Source organism: Acomys russatus, chromosome X (genome assembly GCF_903995435.1).
Source record: "Acomys russatus chromosome X, mAcoRus1.1, whole genome shotgun sequence".
In the NCBI taxonomy this organism is placed as follows: Eukaryota; Metazoa; Chordata; class Mammalia; order Rodentia; family Muridae; genus Acomys; species Acomys russatus.
In genome coordinates, this window is record NC_067169.1 from 72,757,479 (window position 1) to 72,782,786 (window position 25,308).

A 25,308-nucleotide genomic window follows, 5' to 3' on the forward strand; every position below is an offset into this window, starting at 1 on the left:
GTCCTTATTATCAGTGCACTCTGATTATATCCTCTATTGCTTCCTGTAAAATGGGCACAGAGATAACTAATCCACAGTGTTGGTTTGAGGACTTATAAAAATATACATGCATATCATGCACTTACTGAAGTGCCTACCCCATAGGCACATAACACATGGGTAACAAGTATTGATTCTCTCCTCCATCACAGAAACATATAATATTTCTTCCTGGTGAAGGGAAAAGTATATCCATGAGTAAAAAGACATAACTAAACGCGTGGGAACCTTTTCATTCAACCAACAGATACACATTGAATAGTGTTGTTTTCAGTGCTGAGTAAAAAATGCCTTTTAAAAGCATGTTTAAGAGAATAATAACTATTTATGTCACTAGACCCATACATAGCTAAAGTTTGAGAGAATTGAGAGAGGGTAATGTCAAGACAGGAAATTAGTATGCTAGTAGGTCAGAGGGGGGACTTGGGTGATTCTGCTATGTTAAAATAGTAAAGTAAGTGTTGGAGAGATAGCTCAGCCGTTAAAGGCTAAGCTCACAACCAAAAATATAAGATAATAAACTAAGAGAGGCTAACATTTCTTCTAGTTAGGATGATGATCATGGTCTTGATAATACTTTACCATATCAGGTTCCCCAAATATGTGTAGGAGCATAGTTACTTATCTAACTCCTAGTTTATAATTAAGTAAATCATTTACCCAAGATCCTATACCTAAACAGTGCTAGACTCAAGGTCCAAGTCTGATTACTTTTGTATCCAATAATTATCAATTAAATCTAATTGTTTCTTTATCTAATAATTATGAACAATACAGCAGAGAGAATGGGTTGTTAGTATCTGCCTTCTCAGAATCTATTTACATGTTGCTGCCCTCTCCTTTCTGAAACTTGCCCACTCTAAAGTTAGCATTTTCTGACAAGTTGCATGATTCCTTTAATTAGCACGACTTCAAACTTATGGAGTCTGATTTTTTTCCCATTTTCTGTTCCTGTTGCTCATTGACAAAATAGATAATTTTTTTCACAGTGACTCTTTTCCTCCTATGTCTGACAACTCTTTATAATTATATCAGTCCTTGACATTTGCCACAAAGTTACTCGGCATATTTTCTCTTTTCTATGTAATTTCATATTTTCTACTAAATTCCAACCTTGAGGCTTCAGAGTTACCACATATCATTATTTGTCTCTTATGCTAATATTTAGGATGGTGTCTGTCGCACAGTAAAGAATATTATTACTTTGGATGTGTGAATGTGTTCTTGCATGTGTGTATGCATGTGTGTGTGTGTGTATGTGTGTGTGTGTGTGTGTGTGTGTGTGTGTGTGTGTACATATAAAGAACAGAGTTAAATTTAGGTATGTTCCTCTTTAACCTACACAAAGAAGAGTTAATGGGAAGACAGAAAACCTTATTGAGAAACATTTATTGACTGACCAGTATGTTCTGGTATGCTCCTAGATTCAGTGATTTAAAAGTACTACTAAAATGGACTTTCCACCTTTTAAAAATCCAATTGTTTAATTGTGTCCTGTTCAACTACTGTGTTCAACTGTTCACTGCATAGAAAATATGGCTCAGAAAGTTTTTGTGAGAGAAAAGTACTCAGAGATGCTGTGGTAGTTGAGTAGTCTTAAAGTATGAGTAGATAGTTAACAAGAAGAAAGAATGATGTCTTTCGAGAATGGAAGAACATCTATAAAAGTACAAGCTTAGATACCCTATGACCACATGGTGACTGTTTAAACAGTTGCAATCTGGCATTAAAAAAAGGGGCAGTTTTCAGGGGAAAAAAAAAACCAAGTAAGAACCATCACATAAATGGCTTTCTATGCAAAAGATAGGAGATGTAAACTTTGCTAGTAGATGATATGGACCCATTCCATTCGACATTTTTAGTCATTATTACTAGCCATGAAGTTAACAACTGAAGAATGACATCTCTGTGCCATGATTAAGTTAACCACAAGTTGCTCTACAGAGGACAGTGACCAGCTACTTCAGTTCCTACCAAGGACAAAACATGAAAAAACTGGGTTTGTCTCCAAAGGAGAGAAAATTACTTATAGAAGAAGGCTTTCTTAGATGGATTGAGTGTTCATGATATGGATCATTATGACATTGCCCTCTACTCTCTGGCTCTGTACAGGATTCTGTGTCCTTTAACAGCCAGATTTTAAAGCAGTGAAATGATTAACGGTTATTAGGATGGAATGAGTTAAAATTAAACTCAATAAATCCTTTAGAGTGGCTGGCTGGGAGATGGCTTAGTGGGTAAGAGTACTTTCTGTTTTTCAGGAAGTCCTGAGTTCAATGCCCAGCACCTATATCAGGCAATTCTCAAATGTCTGTAACTCCAGATCCAGCAGGTCTGACTCCCTTTTTTGGCCACTAAAGGCATCTGTCTACAAACACACATACACACATCTAAATAAAAAGAAATATTTTTTAGAATTAGGTATTTTATATTTTTGGATATGAGCCTAGCTTTGTTTTGGATGTGGTTCCCCCTCCCCAGGTCATGTGCTGAAATCTCGGCTAGCAATGTGGTGGTGTGAAACTTTTAAGAGATGATGCCAAGGAGACGTTTGTTGTGCCATGACACATGGTTTTGCAGAATGAATTATTCTAAGAAAGCTCTAAAGTTCTTTAGCTTCCAGTTATATTATGTGCTCTCTCCTTATACGCACTCTCACTGTAAGGGCCAAACACTGATTTTGACTTTTCATATACACTAAAGCCTAAAGAAACCTCTTTTGATTATGAAAAAAATTAGGTGTCCATTAATTACTCATATAGGTTTCTGTCTATCTAACTAAAGCTTTAGTTTTGTGTTTTCACATGCAAATGCTATCTTTTGTCATATATTATTTCTATGCTTTTTGAAGAGATGAACACAAGTAGTCATAGAAATAGGTATTCTTCTCCCAAGAGTATTTTGTATTCATGTACCATTTCTGAATGTTATTAAAGATAAGGGAGATATAATCCATTTAATTTCAATTATTAATCTTTATATAACAATTACTGATCAGGTTATTGCAATTAAAACTACTATGTATATGGTTTATTAGCTGACAGCTCTCGGTTATTGCAATGATTCACTCATTGCATTCATTGATATTCACTAAGTCATTGTAACAAAATAATACAAATTGTAGGGTGTTCAAAATATTCTTACTTTTATAAAAATACTATTTTGGAAATATACACAAATAAGGGATTGTGGAGTAGCCCCCCACTCCACCCCATCCATGGCAGCTCATAAAAGGATGGCAGAGGCTGGCCAAGGGCTTGCTGGCCAGCCACGCTAGCTGGAATAACAATCTTCTTGTTCAGTGAGAGAACTTGTCTCAAAAAGTAAGATGGGGAATAATAGAAGAAACCAAACAATAATTTATGTCCTCAACTTGCACAGGCACGTTCACTCTCACACATGTGCATACCTATGCAAACAAAACACCGACAACCACACAGTCACTCACACACATATAACACAAAAAGCTCTAAATCCAACAATTTAAGAATGCAGGCGGAAGCTGAAGTTTTTTACCTAAAGTAAAATATAAAGCCCAGGACAAATAAAAGGAAATCAGCATAAAATTGGCATATAAAGGCAATATCATCTTTTCTGTTTTATTAGCTGTGCATATTTTTTAACAACTTTAAAATACTTATGCAATTTGGCATCTTGTATAGTGTGTAAGAATTTGTTGTTCTTTTTCTTTGTTTTTATGTCCTTGTTCCACAGACTTTTAAAAAAATCAATTTTCTTATTGTTAGGAAGGGAATTTTCCTGCAATTTACCTTAGTACCTATTTTTTTTATTATGATTTTAGGATCTCAGATGTTAAGTTGTAGGGGACTTTTTTTTTTTTTTTGAAATGTCCCACATACTGTAAAAATGATGCACTTTGTGAGTATATAACACAGTAATCTCAGATAAAGAGTTCTCTTTGGGGACCAGAGCCTCCCATTGATTCCTCTATAGCTGCTAGCCTTACTTAAGATAAACTGCCCTTGAGGTTCCTGTTGCTTTTTGTTCTTACAGCTTGTCCTTGGAATGTGGGATTCAACCTTGTAATAGTAAAAGGTGTTTGGTGCATGAGCATGAGTACAACATTTTAAGTATTTTCCATATATGCCATACTGTATGTGTGGATTTTCTCAAAGAAATGATGGCCCCTGGAATATTATGCCTCCTGTGGCCATTTGTTTATGTGGAATCTTAATGCTAATGTTTTTTGTATTTGTTCACATCATGAGGATGTAAATAGCTGATAAAGTTTTCAGCACAAAATATTTGATATGGATCTAATTTCATAAATGCTATAATTTTTTTAGTTACTAAAACAATAGGGATTAATTTGTTTTGTAATTACCTAAGTATCCTCTGCACCCTTTCCTAAACCTGTTTGTAAAGAATATATATTTATTCTAAACAGAGTAATCCCTAAAGCTAAAAAATCCCAAATCTGTATAAACACCAGTGGATAAACCCATCATCTAAGGATTATAGAATTAAAACATCCAATAAACTGAGAAAGTTTTGATAATTTGTATTGTGTGTATGCATTGTTTATATGTAAATCACTGATTTCATTTGCAGACGAGTTTAGTATAAGAGATATAAAAAAGAAAACAATAGAGCTGCCTAAATTTCTCAGTCTGTCCTAGAAAGATTTTTATCATTCTATTGATGACATCTTTTTTCCAGTGTCTGTAGAAAAAAGTACAATGTTAAGAAAATAACTAATACATTCTGTCATGTTTTTATGACTGTGTAATCTAATTTTGGTTTATAATTCTGTATAAAACAACTTCGTATTTTTTTCCTTATGGCCCATGCAAGTAAAGAAATGTAAAGGATGCTGACTGTTTTATGTTAATTTCCATCAATAATATCTAGAAACAATCTTATCTCACAAATGAATGCAACTTTCAAGAATATATTCTTACAATAACCCAAAGAGCAGAATGTTGTTAATATCAACATGCATTAATTGAGTCTATTAGTGTAAATACTTAAATGACTGTTCATGTCTCATAAAAAGAATAGTTCATTTTGTCATAATGATTCACACATTTTTGAAAATATAGATTAAGTTTTAATTTGGCACTTATTTTGGTGTTATTTCTTCTTTATAAAATATTGAGTTTAAGATCCTGACCTATGTCACTAGATGCCATTAAGGAACAGCTTCCAACTTAATAAAAAAAATTTCAAGTGAGCTTCATCATTATCTGTATTCATTAATCATTTATTTCACCTGTTTAACAAAACCTTCTATTTATATTTTTAAAAAATATTTGTTATTTTTCCATCCAGATCCGAGACACAAAGTCAGCAGATCAAAAAACAACCCTTTTGCATTTTCTTGCTGAACTCTGTGAGGAAAAACACCGAGATATCCTGAAATTTCCTGAAGAGATGGAGCATGTAGAAAGTGCAAGCAAAGGTAATTGATTAGCAGCTGCCTTGAGACTATTCTTAGTCTGTGTCCTTTAGATTAAATGATAACATTAAAAAGGAAGCCATTAGCACTATTAATCAAAAATGGTTTTGTTGATATAAGAAAGATAGGAAGATAGTTTTGATTGGCTTATATTTGAGTCCTCTGTACATTGAAATAACCCCTCTTTATTTTTATTTTTAACAGTACTAGGTTAGTGAAGCTTTCATACCTCTAACCAAATAATATGTTCTACTCTTGAAGCTTCTAAGAAATTAATGTATGTTGAACTTTATTTTTTTTTTCAAAATGATTCTAAGACATTTTCAAATATACTGCTATGTAGTTTAGATAAAGAAGAAATGACTTTGGAATGGATGAAATATGGGCCAAAGTTTTACTGGCATAGTAAAGAGCTTGATTTCCAGAGATGATGCCACAGTTGCAGGGTGAACTAGCAGAATCTTTTAGGACTGATGAAAGGCGTAGTTGATGAGATCATTGGAGTAAGGTTGGCACCTCAGAAACATCCAAGGAAGACTCGGTTCACACACCACTATATACCGTATTCAGGAATGAAGACAGAAGTGAAACAGAGTGCTTGTAAGATTTCCAGGCAGGGTAAGTTGCTTTGTCAATATTGTCTACACTTAAGAGGTGATTAAAAACGTAAAAGCAAGATGGATCAAGAGAACACTTCTGGAGTTAGTATAATGGAGGTGCAAATTTTAGTTTCCATTTAAGAAAAGAGAAATATGTGTTGTAATACTATATTCTATAACTTAGAGGATTAAAGAAAGAACACAAAGCCATATGTCTCCCAAACTTACTACAGGCTAAACAAGCTTCTTAATAATCTTTGAAATAGTAGTATATAAAGTACAGATTATTATTGTGCACATTGTTCTTTAGATTTCTGCTGTTAGAAGATTGTCAGTCAAATCTTAATCTTTTAACTTTTTAAAAATATATTTTATTAATTTATTCATATTACATCTCAATGGTTATCCCATCCCTTCTATCCTCCCATTCCTCCCTCCCTCCTCCCACTTTTCCCTTACTCTCCTCCCCTATGACGGTGACTGAGGGAGACCTCCTCCTCCTGTATATGCTCATAGGATATCAAGTCTCTTCTTGGTAGCCTGCTATCCTTCCTCTGAGTGCCATCAGGTCTCCGCCTCCAGGGGACATGGTCAAATATGGGGCACCAGAGTTCATGTGAAAGTCAGACTCCACTCTCCACTTAACTGTGGAGAACGTCTTGTCCATTGGCTAGACCTGGGTAGGGGTTCGAAGTTTACTGCATGTATTGTCCTTGGCTGGTGCCATAGTTTGATCAGGACTCCTGGACCCAGATCCACCCATCATAATGTTCTTCTTGTAGGTTTCTAGGAAACTCTGGGTCCTTCTATTTCCCCATTCTCCCATGCTTCTCTCACCTAGAGTCTCAATAGGATGTCTTCCCCTCTGTCCCACTTTCCTCATAAGTGAAGACATTCATGGGACATGCCCCTTGGGTTAGCATGCAGATATAAGTGAGTATATACCATTTGGTCTTTCTGCTTCTGGGTTAACTCACTCATGATCATTTCTAGTTCAATCCATTTGTGCACAAATTTCGGGAATTCCTTGTTTTTAATAGCTAAGCAGTATTCCATAGTGTAAATGTACCACAGTTTCTTTATCCATTTTTCTACTGAGGGGCATTTAGGCTGTTTCCAGGTTCTGGCTGTTATGAATAAGGCTGCTATGATTATGATTGAGCAAATGTTCTTGTGTGCTGGAGCATCTTCTGGGTATATTCCAAGGAGTAGAATAGCTGGGTCTTGAGGAAGCCCTATTCCTATTTTTCTGAGATAGCACCAGATAGATTTCCAAAGTGGCTGTACTAGTTTGCATTCCCACCAGCAATGAAGGAGTGTTCCTCTCTCTCCACATCTTCGCCAGCATATGGTGTCAATTGAATTTTTTATCTTTGCCATTCTGATAGGTGTAAGATGGAATCTCAGAGTTGTTTTGATTTGCATTTTCCTGATGACTAAGGAGGTTGAACTTTTCTTTAACTGTTTCTCAGCCATTTGATATTCCTCTGTTGAGAATTCTCTGTTTATTTCTGAGCCCCATTTCTCAATTGGGTTATTTGGTTTGGAAAAAAGATAGCATCTTCAACAAATGGTGCTGGTCTAACTGGATGTCTACGTGAAAAAAAAAATGCAATTGGAACCATATTTGTCACCATGCACAAAACTCAAATACACGTGGATCAAAGACCTCAACATAAAACCAGAGTTACCAAGTCACTTAGAATAGAAAGTTGGGGGAAGAGCCTGGAACACATTGGCACAGGAGAAAACTTCCTGAACAGAACACCAACAGCCCAAGCCTTAAAACCAACAATTAATAAATGGGACCTCATGAGGCTGGGAAGCTTCTATAAGGCAGGAGACACTGTCAACAGAAAAAAGCGACAGCCTACAGACTGGGAAAAAATCTATACCAACCCTACATCTGACAAAGGTCTAATATCCAAAATATATAAAGAAATCAAGAAATTAAAAGTTTCATTTTTCTTCTTTTTTATTAATTTATTCATATTACATCTCGATTGTTAGCCCTTCCCCCGTTTCCTCCCATTCTTCCCTCCCTCCCATTTCTCCCCTTCTCCCCTCCCCTATGTCTGTGACTGAGGGAGACCTCCTCCCCTTATATATGCTCTCAGAATATCAAGTCTCTTCTTGGTAACTAGCTGTCCTTCCTCTGAGTGCCACCAGCTCTCCCCATCCGGGGGACATGGTCAGAAAAGGGGCACCAGAGTTCGTGTGAGAGTCAGATCTCACTCTCCACTCAAGGGTGGAGAGTATCATGTTCGTCGGCTAGGTCTTTGTAGGGGTTCGAAGCTTACTGCAGATATTCTCCTTGGCTGGTGCCTTAGTTTGAGGAGGACCTCAGGATCCAGATCTGACTGTCATAAAGTTCTTCTTGTAGGTTTCCAGGACCCTGTGGGTCCTACTATTTCCGCTTTCTTCCATGCTACTCTTGCCTAAAGTCTCAATCGGATATCCTCTCCTCTGACCCACTTTCTTGGTAAGTAAAGATTTTCATGGTACATATCCCTTGGACTAGTGTTTTGATATAAGTGAGTATATACTGTTTGTCTCTTTTTGCTTCTGGGTGAACTCACTCATTATGATAATTTCTAGATCAATCTATTTGTCCACAAATTTCAGGAATTCCTCGTTTTTAATAGCTGAGTAGTATTCCATAGTGTAAATGTACCACTGTTTCTTTATCCATTCTTCTACTGAGGGACACTTAGGCTGTTTCCATGTTCTGGCTATTATGTATAAAGCAGCTATGAACATGGTTGAGCATATGTCCCTGTTGTGTGGTAGGGCATTTTCTGGGTATATTCCAAGGAGTGGGATAGCTGGGTCTTGAGGAAGCCCTATTCTCATTTTTCTGAGAAAGCGCCAGATAGCTTTCCAAAGTGGCTGTACTAGTTTGCATTCCCACCAGCAATGAAGGAGTGTTCCTCTCTCTCCACATCCTCGCCAACATGTGGTGTCATTTGAGTTTTTTATCTTAGCCGTTCTGATGGGTGTAAGATGGAATCTCAGTGTCGTTTTGATTTGCATTTCTCTGATGACTAACGAGGACGAGCATTTCTTTAAGTGTTTCTCGGCCATTTGATATTCCTCTGTTGAGAATTCTCTGTTAAGTTCCAAGCCCCATTTCGCAATTGGGTTGTTTGATTTTGTGGTGTTTAATTTCTTGAGTTCTTTATATTTTTGGATATTAAACCTTTGTCAGATGAAGGGTTGGTGAAGATCTTTTCCCATTCTGTAGGCTGTCACTTTGTTCTCTTGACAGTGTCTCCTGCCTTACAGAAGCTTCCCAGCCTCATGAGGTCCCATTTATTAATTGTTGACATTAAGGCCTGGGCTGTTGGTGTACTGTTCAGGAAGTTTTCTCCTGTGCCAATGTGTTTCAGGCTCTTCCCCACTTTTTCTTGTAACTGATTTAGTGTCTCTGGTTTTATATTGAGGTCTTTAATCCATTTGGACTTGAGTTTTGTGCATGGCGACAAGTATGGGTCCAATTGCATTTTTCTACATGTAGACATCCAGTTAGACCAGCACCATTTGTTGAAGATGCTATCCTTTTTCCATTGAATGGATTTGGCTTCTTTGTCAAAAATCAAGTGAGCAAATGTGTGTGGATTCATCTCCGGGTCTTTGATTCGATTCCATTGATCCACCAGTCTATTGCTTTGCCAGTACCATGCTGTTTTAATTACTGTTGCTCTGTAGTACAGCTTGAGATCAGGTATGGAGATTCCTCCAGAGGATCTTTTGTTGTATAGGATTGTTTTTGCCAATCTGTTTTTTTTTTTTTTATTTCTCAATATGAATTTGAGAATTGATCTTTCAATATCTTCAATGTATTTTGTAGGTATTTTGATAGGAATTGCATTGAATCTGTAAATTGCTTTTGGTAAGATGGCCATTTTTACTATGTTGATTCTCCAGATCCATGAACAAGGTAAATCCCTCCATCTTCTCATGTCGTCTTCAATCTCTTTCTTCAGAGGTTTGAAGTTTTTTTCGATTAAGTCCTTCACTTGCTTGGTTAGAGTTACTCCTAGATATTTTATATTGTTTGTGGCTATCGTGAAGGGAGTAGTTTTCTTAATTTCTTCCTCTGCCTGTTTGTCATTTGTATACAGGAAAGCTACTGACTTTTTTGAGTTTATTTTGTATCCTGCCAATTTGCTGAAGGTGTTTATCAGCTGTAGGAGTTCTCTGGTGGAATTTTGCAGGTCAAAAAGTTTCATATTTTTAAGTAGTTGCTAAAACATTAGTTAATACCAAATACTTTTAGACATTATTACAACTGCTAGACAGATACGTCATAACAACTGATAAAAGATGACACCAAAGCAAAAACTTTTTAGTTATTGTAGATTTCTAATTCTAATTGTATTGCTTACTAGTCTCAGAACATTGAGGTAGTAATTTAGATATTTTTCTTCATCTAGAAAATGACAAAGACCGTCCATAACAGCAAGATTAAATAAGTACATTAACATATACAAAGCATACAATAAAATCCTTGCCTGACATAGTAAGTACACAGCTGTGATAGTAACACTAACATTAACTATTGATACACCAATAAGAACATTGCAATGTTTTTATCATTAGACTAGAACAGAATAATCTTATACATGCGTTCTTCAAGGTTCAGCTAAGCATACATTCTATTCAGCTTTTTTCCTTTCATATGTCTGGACTTTTTGATAAATCTCTTCATATTTTTCTTTAACAGTATCACATTCTCGCTCTCTGTATTTCAACAGCACATTTATCCATTGTGTTTTTATTGCTTGCTTTGTGTACTGATCCGGCCAGTGTAGTCATGAGGTTGTTGCCAAATACCCTTTTCCTATCTCACTGTAGCAGCAATCCCCACTCTCTGCTTGTTTTTGGCTGGCTCTTTTTTCCTTGTGAAATTCAAAGAGTTCTCAACTCAAAAACTTCTTAAGCACACCCTGCCTGCTTGCAGTCACTTTCATTTCCTCCTACTTCTCATTTCAGTGTACCCAGACATATATTCTCTTGAGCCATTTTTATTCCTTTATAATAATCCTGTCTGTGTGTACAATTTCCTGCTGCATCCCCTGCCTGAAAATCTCACCTGCCTTGTCCTCTAAGACAACTGACTGTCATTTGTCAAAATACTGTTCAAAATCCATTTCCTTTCTTCCTAACATCTTCTTACCAAAGCCTCAGGAGAAAATACTTTGAAGTTTAGTCTCTACAAGAAGAAAAGCAATGGTGAAAGGTCAAGCTATTTATGTCTTATTTACAGTTAAATCCTTTTCCTTAATATTTGAGTCTAATTTATCTTTTCTCCTTTAATATAAATTTCAGGGTCATCTGAATCAAATTCGGTCACATTCAATATTGTATTTAATATACTATATGTATAATATTCACACTCTCCCGGTGGAAAAAAAAACAGATCAATGCTATATAATTAATTTATTTTTGAAAATGACTCAGCTCCTTGTGACATGTTCTTCAAAAATATAACAGCTTTTAAAAAAAATTTAAAGAACACAAAAAATCAAGTTAATGAATGTATTACATTTCACATATAATGACCATCAATATCTATCTTTTGTGATTACTAGAATTCAAGTGTGTATTTTATGAGAAAATGATTTTGCACAGTATGGGAACCAAGAGGCATAGTCTCTTCCAGTACTAAAAGCATAGTTCTCAAGATTACTGATGGAATGGGGAAATGCCATCACCTTAAGCAGAAAGAAAAACAAAGAATTATGTAGAATCTAGGGAAAACATTATTTGGGTAATTATCTTTATTCTTCAGAAAGCTAAGCTTTAAAATTATGCATCTTTTGGAGATGGAAGCCTTTGGTATCAACTTAGCATATTTTCCTAGAGCTCTGTAACTCAAAGATATTGAAGAAAACACATCATTTTTACATTAAAACAGATATATATTACAGAGCAGAATGCAAAAACCACATGAATTTTTAAAATAAAACAGATGACTTCAAAGAAATTTCACACTTGCAGCAGATCCCTAGGGGTGCGTGTTCAATCTTCGCTTCCATTAGGGGTACTTTTGTGGGAGAAGTTTATGAAGCATTGCCTGGAGATTTCAAAAGTGGTTTTGTTTTTATTTGAATTTGTTTAGTTATTTAGTTAGCTGTTATTGCTGGGACAGGAGAGGCAAGCAAGCAGAGTGAGAAAATACACTATTTTCTTCTGAACAGGAGTTCCTTTAAATCTGAAGTTCAGAAACAAATTGTATAATATAGCCTTATTACCAGTGGAATTAACAAAATAATACTGTTTGTGTTATTTTATTCTGCGGTAAATTTTCAGTCTGCAGATACTTCATTAGTGACTGACATACCAGTATGTCTCAAGACAGAAAATATTGTGGCTAGACAGGTTTTGATATATTCAACCATTAGAAAGTGCCTTTTATAAACCATAATTTCTTTTTCCCTAATCTTCAATTTTAAAGCTTATACATGTGCTATACAGTGGCTAATTTTATCTAAGCTTGACAAAGGACAGACATTCAGAAAGAGGAAGCTTCAATTGTTAAAATGCCTCCACCAGATTGCCTGCTACAAGCCTGGAGTGGAATTTTTTGATTGATGTTTGGAAGGAGACTTCCCTGCTCACTGTGGGTTGTTCCACCCCTGTTTTGATGGTCTTCAGTGCTTTAAGAAAGGCTGAGCAAGCCAATAAACACCACTCCTGTATCCAAGTTCTTGCCTTAAGTTCCTGCCCTGACTTCCTATAGTGATAGACTAGAAGTTGATTTTAGTTATGGTGTTTTATCACAGCAATAGAAACCCTAACTAAGACGTGTGAATATATGTTTATATATAATAGATATATATGAAGTATTACTAATTTACTAGGCATATTTGGTGAATTCTTTATCCACTTTCTTTTCCATAGCTATCACTTTAATTTTTAGCTCTGAGGATTTTTATAGTATGATTTAAAACCTTTACTGTTTTATAGGTTAGCTCCAGGGATTAAATGAAAAGGGTTAGTAAAATTTAATTAAAACTATTCTATTCAATACAGGAAAATTATATTAATGTATTTGAAGGCACTATTAATCCTAAGGTGTAACATAAATCCAAAATGGGTTTCACTTCAGTTAAATTAGTGCCATCTTACAATATAAAAGCTGGTTAAGTTTCCCATGATCAATGTTAATTTCTTATGAATTAAATTTTTTTTTTCACTCAGCTGTGCCTTTTGATGTCTGTCATGTTTCCATGTTGCATTGCTAACTATCTATTTACTCAGATTTTTTCTCAGGGTTAATAGTGGTGAAACTTCACATTTAAAAAGTCTTGTTTGAAAACTCTAGGAAATAAAGATGTAAATTAGAATTGTGAATAAAATTTGAAGGGAAAAAGAAAAAGAAAAGAAAAATCAAATAATAACAATGGTGAAATATTAGAGTATAAAAGTCAGAGGAAAGAAAAAAAAAAAAAAACTCAAGGACACAGGAGCCAGTAGAAGCTTCAACTAGTTCCTGCTAAAATCATTGTAGAGCATCATTGAGTCCAGCTTTGTTATTTTACAGTGGAAGAAACTGGGCTTCCAAGTGATGAAAGAATTGCCCATGATCACACTGTCATATGGAAGACGATTCAAATTTCAGTTATACTTCCACAATTATGAAAAACATAGTGATGTTAGAAAATATACAGTAAATAAATGCTAAGTGATTAAAATTTCTACTGTATTTATAAATGCCCCCTCCTCTGTGTAGTTGTCTAGAGACTGCTGTGCTCAAATTTCAGAGACTGAGGCTTTTCTTTATTCATGTCAGTAGCAGCTTTGGAGCCTTATTGATATTAGAGCACATTCCACATTTGTATTTTTATTAAAAATGTTTTGTCTGCACTGGCTAGACTGACTTCTTAGATTCACAGATTATTTCCTGATTGTGCTTACCATCTCATTTCATACAGCAGTCCTAAAGTTCAAAAATTCAAAAAACGTTGAAATTAAACAATTGATATTTAAATACAATATGTATTTATAAAAATAAGGCATTATTGGTAGTTGGTTACTATTCACTATAAAGAGAGGAAGCTAACCAAGTCAATATAAGACACTGGGAGCCATTCATGGTGGCACATACCTTTAATTCCTAGCACTTGGGAAGGCAGTGACAAGTGTATCTCTGTGTATCACATGATGACCAAGCTGTACATTTGCTACATATGTTTGCCCACCTGATCCCCATGCCTGTTGTCCTTGCCACCCTATGTCCCACCTAGTCCCCTCCTTCCATCTACTTCAAATGTCTGCTGTATTTCCTGTTCTGACTGACAGTCATGCATCCTCCCTTGAGCCATCCTCGTTATTTAGCTAATTTGGGTCTGTGATTTTAAGTATGGTTATCCTGTACTAAATTGCTAATATCTGTTTATAAGTGAGTACATACCATATATGTCTTTCCAGGTCTGGACTAGCTCACTCTAGATGATCTTTTCTAGTTCCATCCATTTGCCTGCAAAATTCAATATTTCCTTGTTTTTAATAGCTGAGTAGTATTCCATTGTGTAAATGTACCACATTTTATTTATCCATTTTTCAGTTGAGGGCCATCTATAACATACTTGAGCAAATGTCCTTGTGGTAGGTTGGAGCATCTTTTGGGTATATGCTCAGGAGTGGTGTAGTCTTGAGATAGAATTATTCCTAATTTTATTTCTGTAGAATAGCCAAGATAAAGTAGTCATTATATTGTATATCTTTGAAGTGAGATTATGACTGGAATGGAATGGGCTAGGACTTCTAGGGCTACTGATCATTTTTGTTTCTTGACATAGAAAATGTGTCTGTATTCAGTTAATGAACATTCATTAACCAGTTCACTTATGTATACTTTCTGATATAAACTTAAAATATGGAAAAATAATAATTCCTGACTTTAAAATGTGTCATAGCTTATGAAAAGAATCCTTTTATTTTTTTGTTTGCTTCACAAAAATCGCTTGTGATGCATAATTTAAATAGGCAATTGTTGTCAAAGTTTATTTGACAATACTGTAAATAATTAATGCTTTTCAGCAAGTTATATGTCACTTAAGGATTTTATCAAAGCATCTTTTAATCTAAGAGTGACATTTATGCCTTCTTTGTTTAGTAAAAGAATAAGATCCATCAACCACATTCTATACAAGTAAAGATCAAGGAGGTCTTTACTCCAGTTGTTATAAATATGATGCTGTCTTATGAATCCTAACATGCCTTATCACACAATGAATTAAAATTCCTACCAAGAACCTCTTGTTGTTGTCATTTTTATTTTTTTTTTAATCATTGTATCTTTACTTCAATGCCTGGAAATAGAGTGTTTTAACTACCTGTCAGTGTAATCTCGTTTTGAATTCCAAGTAGTTTCTTAGAAGTAGGGTATTCATCCATCAATTATCCTCACTTACTTGACCCCTATATAAAAAGAAAACAGGGATATATTTCATGCAACAGGTTAAACAAGTGATGTTAAGTATTATTGCCAACATAGAAGGAAAGAGTAAGGGCAAAAGGTAGAATAATAGAAGTGAAGAAATGACAATCATGCTGGCCACAAGAGTCATGTCATCAATGGGAGACAGATTGTGACCCTTATTGGATACTATATCACCACTATGGAAAATAGCTAAAATCTGCCCATCATCTTAGTTACCATTGCTATAATTTCTTCACTACCTTAGTCATTTGGTTCTCTAATGTGTTATCAGTAATGATGGGCCAATCGCAGGGACATATAGGGCTGGGGATTTCAAGAAAGTACCAGAACCACATCAGAGCTACCCCCCAAAAAAAGTTATTTGTATTCTGTACTTTTTATATATTTCAAACTATACTTGCTTAGCACAATGATCAAATCATGAGAACTATTATAGGCATTGTGATTTCCTCCTGAATTTAGGGTTGTGCAAGTTGATGAAACAGTCTTAATAAATAGCAAATATAAACTCTTGGTTTGCAAATTTGATGTGTCTCAGATTCCTTCATGTAAGACAGAAAGGAGCTTGAAATTTGTAGTTGTGTGAAGCATCAGTACTGTTTTGGAAGCTAATATTTCTCTAACAAATAACGCTGGTATGCCTACATGTAAAAGAAACCTGCTAAAATTGGTATGTCCAGGGATAAGAGTCATGACATATGTAAAATCTAGTTTTACCTTTGTTATCCAGCTACTTCTTTGATAATAGTTTGTCAATATAACATCCCAATGCATGTTTTCTCATTTCTACACATTTTAAAGTTGTAAAATAGAGATGGCAGTATTTTTTCCATGTAGTGAATATGATACTCAAGAAATGCCTTAACAAAAAGGTGTTATACATATATACTGACTTATTTATGTAGATATTAATTTTAGTTTATTTATGAACTGATTTTTGTTACTGTTTTTCAAACTCATTTTAAAATTGAAGGTCAATTACTGTGGTTGCATCTCAGTTGACATATGTTTAGCAATTAAAGAGTGTGATATTCAATACTCAGCAGCCAATAATAAATAAATACTTGAAAAAATAAATCCAAATATCAAATCCAAATTTGAATTCATAAATATTTCTGAAATATTGTTTGATGCCATTAACTTGTATTTGCTTTACACATGCTCTTATTTTTTTCAGTTGGATACTTTTTCTAGAAATAATATTCCAAAGGTATATAGGTTTGTGTTATTCTAAATATTTATGTATTATTTGTTTGTGTTTGTGTTTGTGCTTTTCTGAATATGTGTGCAATTCATACATGAAGATGCCCACAGAAAACAGAGGGCATCAAGCCTCCCCACTGCAAAACTGGACTTCTAGGTAGATATGAGTCAACTAATGTGTCTATGTACTAATCTGATAATTGAACCCAGGTCCTCTGTAAGAGCAGTGAGCTCTCTCAACTCCTGAGCTTTAGCCACAAAGTTCATGTTATTTTGAAATAAATCTCTAACTTTTAATAGAAGAATCCTTGGTAAGCTATCAAAAGTTTGATATCTTATAATGGTCTAGTATCTGTTTCATTAGTATGAATAAACTGGGAGAAAAGTATCTAACAGGATAATCTACATAATTGATAAGAAAAATTTAGGGGACACATGAAAGATAGATTAAAGATCATAAAATAAGTAATAAATGATAAAAATGATATTATTTGGTATATATATTAGAGGCATGGTTTCTGATTCCATTCTCAGCAGGAAATCTGAAGGTAATACTTATCTTAACTATTGTTGCTTTACTTAATTATGCATTTTCTAATGTCTAAATTTGACAGTAATAATCACTAGTATTTATCTCAGTACTTAATAAGAACTATGTGTTATATAAAAAATAGAAGATTGTGTCTAAAAAAAAACAGGTCTCAAGATTGCACAATTAATTAAAACTAAAATCACAAACTGTATTTTGTTATTTTACTATAATAGTTCTGAAAATAATATTAACAAAATTAGAAGAGCTACAAATGATTTTTATAAATTTATGGTAAACCAAGAATCAGTGTTATCATTCCTTATTTTAATTGGAATATTGTTAGAATTTTGTAATATATATAAATGAAGTCATACAAATTACAAGCAAAACACTGTTTTACTTTCAAATTGTTAACTTTTAAGTGGAAAAAAGTTACATCAAGGACCAGAGACCTGGCTCAGTGCTTACTGCTCTCTCAGAGGACCAAATTTCAATTCCTGTAATCCATATGACAGCTCAAAGCATCTGTAACTTAAGTTCCAAGGGAACCAACACTATCTTCTGGGCACCGAGGACAGTGTGCTTACCTCATGTACATTCATACATACATGCAGGCAATTACTCATGCATGTAAAATATGAGATGTAATAAATTGTTCTTATATTAGATCCATAAAATTAGTATTTTATTGTAATTATTCTTTCTTCTCCATATACTGAGAATAGTCATGCACTCTATAATGCTTAACATATAAAAAATAATCAGCTCTGTTGTCCATCATCTTATCTTGAAGGGTATGATCATTAATGAAACATGTTTATTTAATGATGCTAGTATTGAGACCTGGAGTCTTTAGATTTTATTTGTATTTATCTTTTAAATATGTCAGTTTTCCTTTGGTAACTATGTTTTATGTACCTACTGTTATGTTTTAAAGTAATTTGTTCATTCATTCTTGGGTCTCACCATTACAAAGCACATTAGCTAAACACACTTCAGAAAAATTACCAACACCCAGGCAGAATGGTTAGTATTACTTGTCAACTTGACAGAAACTAGATTACTGGGAGGTAAGCTTCTGCGAATGAGTGTAGGGGGTTGTTTTGATTGCCATTATTTATTTATTTAACATCCCAACTACAATTTAACCTCCATCTTCTGTCAAGCTCTCTCCTCCTCCACCTCCCTTCTGCTCCACTTCCCCATCCACATGTCTGTTTCTCTTCAGAAAAGGCAGGCCTCCTATGGCTATCAATCAGGCATTGCATATCAAGTTTCAGTAAGACTAGACATCTCCTCTCTTATTAAGGCTAGATGAGGCAAACCATTAGGAGGAAAAGGTCCCAAAGTCAGGCAACAGAGTCAGAGACAGCCCTTGCTCCCACTGTTGATAGTCCCACAAGAAGACCAAACTACACAACTGTAACATATGTGCAAAGGGCCTACGACAGTCCCACACAGACTTATTTATTGGTGGGTGATTTAGTCTCTTTGAGCCCCTATGGGCCCAGGTTAATTGATTCTGTGGGTTTTCTTGTGGTGTCCTTGAACCCCTCTTTCTCTTATAATCTTTCTTCCCCCTCTTTTGAAGGATCCTCAAGCTCTACCTAATGTTTGGCTGCAGGGCTCTGCATCTGTTTCCATCAGTTACTGTGAAAACCCACACACTCTAGAGTAGTAGTTCTCAACCTTCCTAATGCTGTAACCCTTTAATACAACTCCTCATATTGTAGTAACCCTGACCATGAACTTATTTGGTTGCTATTTCAGGACTGTAATTTTTACTGTTATGAATTATAATATCTGACCCACAAGGTGAGCACCACTGCTCTAGATGATATAGTTTCTTGCCTAGGATCCTAGAATGCATAAGTCAGGAAAGAGAATAAATTCATCTCTTTGCTTTTTGGTTGTGGATATGATGTGACCAGCTTCTTAAAGTTGCTCCCTTGAATTCTCTGCCATGATGTTCTAAACTATAAACTGTGACTCAGAATAAACCCTTTTTCATTAAATTACTTTCCACAGGATGTTTTATCATAGCAACAGGAAAAGAAAGTAGGATGCCAGGGCTACAGATTCATATAACCTTTAGGGTGATTTTTAGATAAATTCAAAGAACAAAGTATAATAGCATATGTGTATAGTGAGATAATAAAGCTAAATATTTTGTATTCTATCAGTTGAGATTCAGTATTATCAGTAGAATTAGAAAATATAAGAGCTTATTTTGCTTGACTACGTCTGAAAACTTAAGTGGTTTGCAAGGTCAAACAATTAGCGTTTTTGTATTTTGTGTTGCATCTCTTTTCCCCCAAAACTAATTATTTCTCTAAGATTTAATTTCAGTTTAAATAGCATGTAGAAATATATGCTAAGCTATACTGTGATTTTAAATGATAATGAAGTGCAAATATATTGCAATTTAATTTTCTGCCATTACTAATCAAGATATAACATCCTGTCTGTGAACATAATCTTTATGAAGAAAAATCAGTCATATACATGGAAAGAAATGTATTTATAATCAATTGTTCTTACTTCACAAAGAACTATAATCAGTTAATGATCTTCATTCTCTGAAGAAGAAATTTGATCCAGCAACATGGCTGCTCTGGCAAGGAATCACTTCCAAAGACTTTATAGGTCCGTGTGATCTGGCTAGAATGACAACCTTATATTCCTCTGGCTGAAATACAGACATACCCTTACTACACATTTTTAATCCCAAACAATGACATCCAATTAAGAGGCAGACAAAGTGATAAAGATTTTACTGAATGAGTCAAAGATAGGATTACCCCAACTCTCAGAAGAATAGAGAGGAAAACTAGGCTATTTAAGAGTAGTGAAGGGAGAGAGGGTGGGGGTCATTCAGTCCAGTGCAGTTCAGTTGAGTGCAGTTGAGTTCAGTTAAGTTTGTATAGTCAGTGCAGTTCAGTCTGTAGAGGTCAGAGGCAGTTTTTCCAAGCTGAGCAATTCAGTTTGAAGCAGAGAGAAGCCGGTTTGTATCAGTCAACTTGGAGAGGAATTTATTCACAAAGCTGAGTTGAAACAGACAGCCAGAGTTCAAAATAGGTAGAAAAGGTGAATGTATTCAGGAGTAAGTCTTGGAGGCTGAAAACATTCTAGGTCTAGGTTGGCAGACATAGGCTGGAAGCTGAAGCCTTCAAAGTCTGGGCTTGTAGAAGATTAGATTGTATGGAGGCTAGATGCTTCTAGGCCTAGGCCGAGGGATAGTTAGATAGAAATATTCTGGGATCAGTCCAAGCCATGTATTCCTAAAGCTTGGTACAGCTCTCATCTCATCTCATCCCCTCATCTGAGGATATAAAAGCAGTGTTAATAGTTCTCCTGCCTTCTAACCCTGGCCTTCAGGTGTTTTTTAAAATGTGAAGTGCATATGACAAAGAAATGTGGTCACTTCTGTTTTAATGTGTTTGTGAAAAATGAAATTAAAGATGATAACTACGGGCAAGAATAGGGACTATGTCATAGGCCATCAGTGTTTTCTCCAGCGTTGTCATTGCCAGCTATCAAAATGTTCTGTGTGTGTGGCTGTAGATGGCTGAGTACTGTATCCCTTAGCTATAAAGTTAAAAGGGTTGGATGTCTCTTAGTAGGTGGCTTACCTAAAGTAGCTACAGCCTGGAGTGCCAACCCTAGCATCATTAAATAAATAAATAAATAAGAAGATACATAGCAACTACCATTATTAATTTTTCCAGAATGTCCTAGGTAAAGTACTTGTTTCTCAATATATTTTTTTCATGAATGTAAGGAGCTCTTACTTCTTTTACATTCAAGGAGAAAAACAAATTACTAATTAGATGGTGGTAAAGCACTGTTATCCTTTTTAGTTTTAAACTGATTTTTCCAATACAGTGTTACTTTAACAGCCTTTGAAAATCAGAATCTTAAGGGCACATTATTACTTCTGCAGATTCACTGATCACGTCTATTCTCAGGGATATTGAAATGAAAAGCAGGGCCAGGCAAGACTAACATTTATTTCATGAATGTTTCACTGGCAGTCTTATTAGATGAAGATAAAGGGGGAAATGTTTCACAGGGAGGCATATAACATATTCATGTATACAGGGTTGTTTTTTTTTTTTTTTTTTTGTCAAACAAAACAGAATTTTGAAAAACCACCAGGTAGTACTTCGAAAGGAATACAGAAGTCTGTGTATTTTGAATGGGTTGAAAAATGGTTTAAATGTACTGAGCTGTTTACAGCCTCTGGCTTTTACTTTTTGTTTTTGTTTTTTTTTTTTGTTTTGTTTTGTTTTGTTTTTTTTTTTTTTGTTGTTGTTTTTTTTTGTTTTTTTTTTTTTTGGCTTTTACTTTTTGTGTGAGTTGTATCTAAGCAAGGATTTTATTATCGTCAATGTTGTTCATGCTGCTATATTTTAAAATTGTCAGTCCCATTACAAATCCACCATTTCAGTTGGGGTTCATAACTCAGCTCTAGAAGTCACCCTGGCTAAAGATTGGCGTACCTATTTAGAAAGTGTGGTTCTAACGGTGGCTATGAATGTGATTAAATATGTTGTAAACATTCAAATTAGCATATGCTACTTTTATAGTATATTTTATAAGTGGCTTATGTATTGTGGTTCTTTCGTTACAGAAAATGTCTGACAAATGTTAACTCAATCACTGTAACTGATTAACAAAATTAACAAAAACTTTTTTCAGTCTTATTAGTCCCAGCCAAGACACTCAGAAGTTACCTAGGAAGCCATGAGCAAAAATAGTTCCTGCTAGTACCTAAGGTAAGGGCTTCAAAAAGACAGAAAAAAAATCAATATTACATCCAAATACATAATTAATTTGCCCCAAAGTTTAATGAGTGCCATGGAAATGTAATAGTTAAACTGGCAGTGTGAAATTATTCATGGCCACAGGTGCAATTGTCTACTAGGGTTTTTGTTGCTGCTATTGTTGTTTTGTTCTGTTTTTGTTTTGACATACATTCTCATTATGTGATCTTAAATGGCCTGGAATTTCCTACATTTCTCAACATAACTTAGAAATTAGGTTTTTGCTGCCTCAGTTTCCCAGGCACTAATTCTTCAGATGGGCACTACTTCACCCAGTCGCTACCATATTTTTCAAACTGGATATTCAATTTCCCATCAATCTAACTATAAAATCAACCAACTTCCTTACTTAGGAGAACTAAAATGCTTTAAAACAGCAAGTATAAGAACATGTTTTAGTCTTAAGATTGCAGATACATTTGACCATGTCCCCTGGAGGGGGAGACCTGGTGGCACTCAAAGGAAGGACAGCAGGTAGCCAAGAAGAGACTTGATATCCTATGAGAATATATAGGGGGAGAAAACCCCCCTCAGGAACAGTCATAGGGGAGGAGAATAATGGGAAAATGGGAGGGGGAGGAATGGGAGGATACAAGGGATGGGATAAACATTGAGATGTAACAAGAATAAATTAATAAAAAAAAATAAAAAATAAAATAAAATAGTTTTCCTGTCTAATAATATACCTACTATGAATACATTAAACTTATCATATGCTGTCAATAAATTTGAAGGTTTTATCTTATTTAACTTGCTTCATTTTCTTTAAAAGAAAATTTTGATGAAACTTTGTATCGGCTATAGTTTGCTAAGAACCTTAGTCTTCTATCTGTAGTTAACCATTTCCAGGCAGCTTGAGGTAGTCCTCTTCCTTTCCAAGCCACAGGGGAAGAAGACAAACACAGTGCTCATTCAACTTGATGAGCTGTGGTGTGTGGGAAATAGGGGAGGAAAGGGGACTGGCAGGAAAGGAGGGAAGGGGCTATTACCAGGATACTAGATAGATAGATAGATAGATAGATAGATAGATAGATAGATAGATAGATAGAAAGAATATAAGAACAACAACACAAGAATGGTAGTCCTCAAACATTAACAATTAGAACTATGATGCTGGACTAGAAAGTTACAGCTCCTGTTCTTTTCATCTGCTGGGCACAGAGAAGAACCAAGTATATCCATGTTCATGTACTCACACATTGGGATAAGTGCTATGAGATGCATGCCAGGTGTTCTTATGTGAGTTTGAAGGGGGTCAATGACTGTTGTTTGAGAATATGACATGAAGGATTTTCAGGTAGTGCGAATCAAGAGGACAGTGGTATCTAGGCAGAAACTGCTCATTATGCCCTAGGACCAGAAAAGAAGCAAGCTAAGGACTTACAAAGAAGAAAAGGAGCAATATGGTATGCCATGAAAATACACATAAAAATAAAGAACTAGGAACAGAGGCAATAAATGTGTATATATTCTTCCTTCTAGACATTGCAAAAGAATCATTCTTTCTCAAGAGATTTTTGTTCTGTGTAAGTTACATGATTTTTCTTTTATTTCTTTTTGGTTTTTTAATGTTATATTGATTTTAAATGTAATCAATCCCTTTATGTATGATTTTTCTTACTCTCTTTTTTTTATCTAGATCAATTTCTTCTGTCCTCTCTCTCTCTCTCTCTCTCTCTCTCTCTCTCTCTCTCTCTCTCTCTCTCTCTCTCTCTCTCTCTCTCTCCCTCTCCCTCTCTCTCATACACACACACACACATTGACACATTTATGCATACAATTACAAATTATGTTTGTAGTTTGGAAAATTTAGTTTCTGTGATATACCAACACTTGACTCTTGGCTTACTGAATATAATGTCAAATTGTATTTTTAAATTAAGAAGAAGTTAATTCAACTTGTAGAGAATCTGGTTTTCTTTATAATGTAAGGATTTTCTCTTTTCTTGACCTGAGTTCTTTTTAGTTCTGGTTTAACTCTACTTTATTATCTTGTGTAGTGTGATAAGTCAATCAAGAAAATGTTTTTTCTCCTTGATACTTCTTTTGTGATTTGCAGCAAACCGACCAGTGCAGATGACATTTTACCTTTTGTTGATGTTGCTTAGGAACAGAAGTTACAATCAGAACTATTCTTTTAGTTTAGATTTATAAAAGGGCAAATAACTTGGATATCATCATTTCTTGAAGAAGCCTCTATATCCAGCACCTTCCTTTTCAAACATTGTAGTCACTAAATCATTAAAGAATAACACATAGCCTTTTTTCCACATTAAGAATGCACCACTTGAAAAACCACAGTAAAAACAAAGCACTAAAATATTATTTTAGATGATAAAAGGCTGAAATGAGTTAACATAAGTATCATATATGGCTTTTTTCCACTGTGCATATACCTAATTGTGCTGCTATTTAACAATCAAAACCCAAAGACATTGTTCTGTAATCAAGATCCTATTAAGATTTGATTAAGACCTATTTTCTACAGATGAACTGAATGAAATTCTGTTCATTAATCACAGAATATACCTCTATATGCCTGTCTGAATTCCTTTCACCTAGAGTCTCTCAAAGATGTCACATACTGAAATATAATCAAGCAAATTGCCATTCTCTTGAAGTAAGGTTCCCTGAGTACAACAAATGGAAGTGCAATGGCTTCATTTTGTCCATCCCTAGAGACCACCAAAGTGCTTGGACAGAACTACTGCTATGTGGGAATTTAATTTTGTTAGTGAAGCTATTATAATGTATAGCATATTTGAACAACTATCCCTTGACATATGTCTTTCTTTGGAAATTTGCTATCATATGTGGATATATACCTGCATTTTTTTAAGTGAGAAAATTTGATAAACAGAATACTGACTAAAATAGCAGTACCAAGTATTAAAGTGATAGCACATTTATTAAGCGCTTAGTAGCTGATATGTTGTTTTCATGTGCTTGATCTACTTTGTACATCACAAAAACTCCATCAGTTATCGTATTGTTTTTCTCGCCCTCAAAAGAGAGGAAGAAAATTGGCCTGGATACGGTGATATAGCTTATCTTTTAAGATATCCAGCCACCATTACAATAACACTTTTGGCCAATTGATTAAAGAGTATTGTTAATGCCCATAATCTACCTACTACCTAAGACACATATATTGCAGTATGAACCTATTTTCAATAGATTAACACATTTTCTAACAAATACCTCATAGGACTTTATGATCCTAGAAGAAACTACTGAAG

The 25,308-nt window shown here is 34.8% G+C and overlaps 1 protein-coding gene across 3 annotated transcripts in view; it reads left to right on the forward strand.

Moving 5' to 3' along the window:
* The window catches only part of Diaph2 (diaphanous related formin 2), a 730,565-nt gene that overhangs the window by 341,501 nt on the left and 363,756 nt on the right, over nt 1-25,308 (forward strand). For all 3 annotated transcript variants that reach the window (XM_051142209.1, XM_051142210.1, XM_051142211.1), the window contains one exon: nt 5,332-5,461. In XM_051142209.1, coding sequence (XP_050998166.1) covers nt 5,332-5,461 — 130 coding nt within the window. The remainder of the gene's footprint in view (nt 1-5,331; nt 5,462-25,308) is intronic.